Raw genomic sequence first — 3,672 nt, 5'->3', positions numbered from 1 at the left:
GGATTAGGATCATTTTGATATAGAGCCAGCTGACCCTGTCAAATGCTTTTGAGAGGTCAATTTTGAGGAGGATGCCTTTTAGGTGCTTGGACCATATAGAATGTATAGCTTCTTGGGCCAGGCCTATGGCCTCATGAATCTGTCTAGATTCAAGGAAAGCAAATTGTTGTGGGGAAATGGACCTGGAGAGGATTGGTCTAAGATGATTTGCAATAGTCTTAGAGATGATTTTGTAAAGGCAATTGCACAAAGAGATAGGCCTGTAGTCATCAAAGGATTCAGGGGTATCAGATTTTGGAATGAGTGCAATGAAGGTAGAATTGATGGCATGGTAGATGGATCCTGTAGCCCTGCTCTCCTCCACCACACTCAGCAGGTCCTGCCCAAGGACATCATAGAAGGCTAAATAAAATTCAATGGTCCATCCATCCGGGCCAGGGCTCTTATCTTTTTTGAACCACTTCAGTACTCCTTCCAGCTCCCCTGTCGAAACCGGATCATTTAGAGCCTCCACACCCTCTTCCTCAACAAATCTCGGGAAGTGATTTGCCACATTGATGATGTCAGGTAGATTAATTTCACGGGGACACTTGTAGAGTTCCCTGAAATGGGAGGTGCCCAGATGAGCGAGCTTGTTAAAAGTGTCTGCTATTTCACCATCTGGTGTGGGGAGCTTCCAGATAGTATTTGATACTTTCCTGCCCTTAGCAAAGCTATGGAAGAACTTCGTGTTATCATCCCCAGCTTGTATCCATAATGCCCTACTCCTCAATCTTACTGATTCCTCTCTCTCTTTGAGGATTTTTGCTTTTTGATTCTCCAATTCAATCAGCCTGCATTTATCTGCTGCTGTAATGAACCCCAACCCCCTTTCGTCGGTGAGAGAGCATAATTCAGCTTCAATATGGGTTAGTTGTGCGATGTCTCGAGCCTGTTTCTCCTTTGCCCATACAATAGATAGATGCTTAATTTCCGAGAGATTTCTGCAGAATCCTTTAGCAAGTGATTCTGATCCATTGATAGGGTGAGAGGACCAGTAATCAGATATCATCTTGATATACGATGGGTCCTTTAGCCAAGTATGATTAAATTTGAAAGGTGCTTTGGGCTTTTTGGAGGGACCCTGAATCTCCAGGTATATTGGAGAGTGATCCGACCAACCCCCCGAGCCAACCCATTGTTTGTAATGTTGCAGTCACTGAAGAAGTGCCTCCTTCATAAGGAATCTGTCAAGTCTACGGGCTAGTGCAGCGTCCTCCACCTGTCTGTTCCTCCAAGTGGGAAGAATTTTCTGCATGGGGATATCCACAAAGTTTGATTGTTCAAGCAGATTGGTCATGAAGTCTGTAATGGAGTCAATTTGTGCCGCCGATCCCCATGACTCCCTGTAACCCAGAGAGAAATTAAGGTCTCCTCCGATAACAACCCGGTCTTCGCTCATTATGGTAAGATGTAGAAGATTCTGCCAGAACGATTCTCTCTGGGTGCAGGGGGCATATACATTGACTATGCGAAGGTTCATGCCTAGTTCAGCTGAGAATATGTCAAGCCCCAAAAATCCCGATCCCCCCCAAGTCGAGTCCACCTTAATAGAGCGAGGGTTAATTCCAATGGCCAGACCACCAGAACGGCCGACGACATCAAGGGCAGAGTAGATCCAGCCAGGTGTCAAGGCTTGCATGGCTCGAGTAATCTGATCTGCGGAACAGAGGGTCTCTTGAAGCATGATAATATCGATAGGATCAGATTCTATGAGCCGCTTCATGGCTAGTTTCTTGGAGGAACTAGCCAATCCTCTGCAATTGAAGGATAGGCACTTCATGGGGGAACACCTCTTGGGGTATGGCCTGCTCTAAGGACCCCGACAATGGTGGATTGCCGACCTGATACAACCTCTGCCCCAGCTTGTTTAATAGCCTTTGAAAGATGTGATTTTCTACCCCTGGTAGGCAAGGTCCCAACCTCTGGTACCGCAATGCCCAGGCCCGAATGTCTGATGGGTGGCTCTTTGGCTAGAGACCTGGATCAGAGGAAATATGTATGAGGAGGGGAGGGTTCCAAGGGTGATAGGGGGGGGCTAGCCAAGGGGGAGGAAGTGGTAATAATGGGTTCTGTGGTGCATATGAGGGGGGGGATGATAATGCACAGTGAACCATGGAGGTCTGAGAGGTGGAGCCACATTCATTCATGACATCAAAAGAAGAAAATATGGGGGATGAAAGAGTACCCGAGACCGTACCAGCTTCTGCTTCCGAGCGAGCCCTAGTCCTTGGCGGAGAGGGTTGCCGCAATCCCGGATCGACCGCAGGTGAGGTTGTCGCTGGGGGCAGTCCCGAAGAGGTAGGTCGAGTGGTGATAGGAGATGCCGTTCTGGTTGGAGCCGGTGTAACCCTCGGAGATTCCTCTGCTTTCTTGATGAGTGGAAAATCCTTGATGAGGTGCCCAACTTTGTGACATCGCCTGCATCGGAAGGGGACTCCTTCATAATCAAGGATCTGCACCCTGATACATCTTCCCCACTGAAGTGTGATCTGTTCTTCGAGTCCATCACGGGTGTCTAAATGGACCAATATACGCGCTAGGGTTCTGTTCCTAGATTCAACAAAAGTGCGATCGTAATCCAGGTATGTCCCCAGGGCATTCCCGATCCTAATGAAGACTTCTTCGGCCCAAAACTGCAGTGGGAGGCCTGGCAGGCATACCCATATCTGTCCGGCTCCGATCTGTTCGCGTTCAGGATCAAAAAGGGGGCTCCATCTCTTGAGGAGGACCGGGGCCATTTCAATATGCCAGTATCTGGCCAGAACCAGATTTGTGTGACTTTCCTTGGAGAAATGTAGGGAAAACCATCCTCTGGGGAGAACATGGACCACAGGAAGGTCGAAAAGAACACCGCCCCAGATTTCCTTCACCCATTGTGTGAGCTGTTTCACCGAGTATGCCCTGCCCCGGACATGCCCTACCAGAACAGTGTTGGCTATGTCCATGAGATTGCTGAGAGACTTAGATTCGTCGAACCTAATGGTGATGTCTTTAGCTGTAGCTTTTATGCACTTGGTCTTATTTTTGCAGGTGCGAGGAGCCGACGGATGGTCGACCAAGGGATTAGTTATACCGTCCAGAGATGAGGGTTTTGCGGGCTTGATTTTAACAGCAGGAGTTTCGAAGCAGCCGGAAGGACGGGTTCCCGAAGATGATGGAAATGCTGCAGAGGGTACCGGTAGGGGGGGGGGGTGAGGGCGCCGAAAGGAGAGGGTGGGAGAGCGGATCAAATGAGGGCGAAGGGGGAGTGTGTGAAGCCAGAAAATGAAGAGAGCCCGGCGAGAGCGGGGGCACCTCAAATTGTGGAGAATCGATAGGGTTCGATCCTGCAATAGACTGAGGAGTGCAGTGAGCGGGCAGCGAGACGGTGGGCGGGTACTGCGGCAGATCCGGTGCATTCGTTGATGAGGAAGGTGCGAACTGCGAGCGAGCAGCGAAACTAGGGTTCCCGAATATAACCTTGTCCGGTGTAGGTTCCTCCGAGTAGTCCACCGCCTCTAGCTCCATAATGTCTGCCATAACTGTCTCCTGAACGACGACCGAAAGCGACGGGTGGAGAATCCAATGGTGGAGCTGATGCTTGAGTGTCCCTGAGCAGTGACTGCGACGGTGATGCTGTGCGATAACTGT

At 49.8% G+C, this 3,672-nt stretch overlaps 1 protein-coding gene across 1 annotated transcript; it reads right to left on the bottom strand.

The window, feature by feature from the left end:
• Positions 1 to 1,195: 1,195 nt before the first annotated feature.
• LOC149220396 (uncharacterized) lies at positions 1,196 to 1,765 on the bottom strand. The gene has a single exon (XM_089387082.1). It carries the CDS (start codon positions 1,763 to 1,765, stop codon positions 1,196 to 1,198), a length of 570 nt encoding a protein of 189 aa, XP_089243208.1.
• Positions 1,766 to 3,672: the final 1,907 nt, after the last annotated feature.

The sequence above is a fragment of the Pinus tabuliformis genome, chromosome Q (genome assembly GCF_031772625.1).
Source record: "Pinus tabuliformis cultivar Carrire ecotype Pingquan chromosome Q, CPIR1, whole genome shotgun sequence".
NCBI classification, from domain to species: Eukaryota; Viridiplantae; Streptophyta; class Pinopsida; order Pinales; family Pinaceae; genus Pinus; species Pinus tabuliformis.
This window is presented reverse-complemented; position numbering and strand designations above follow the sequence as displayed.

Excerpts from the sequence above, each read along its gene's own strand:
- LOC149220396 (XM_089387082.1), bottom strand. The coding sequence starts at position 1,765 with ATGAAGCGGCTCATAGAATCTGATCCTATCGATATTATCATGCTTCAA.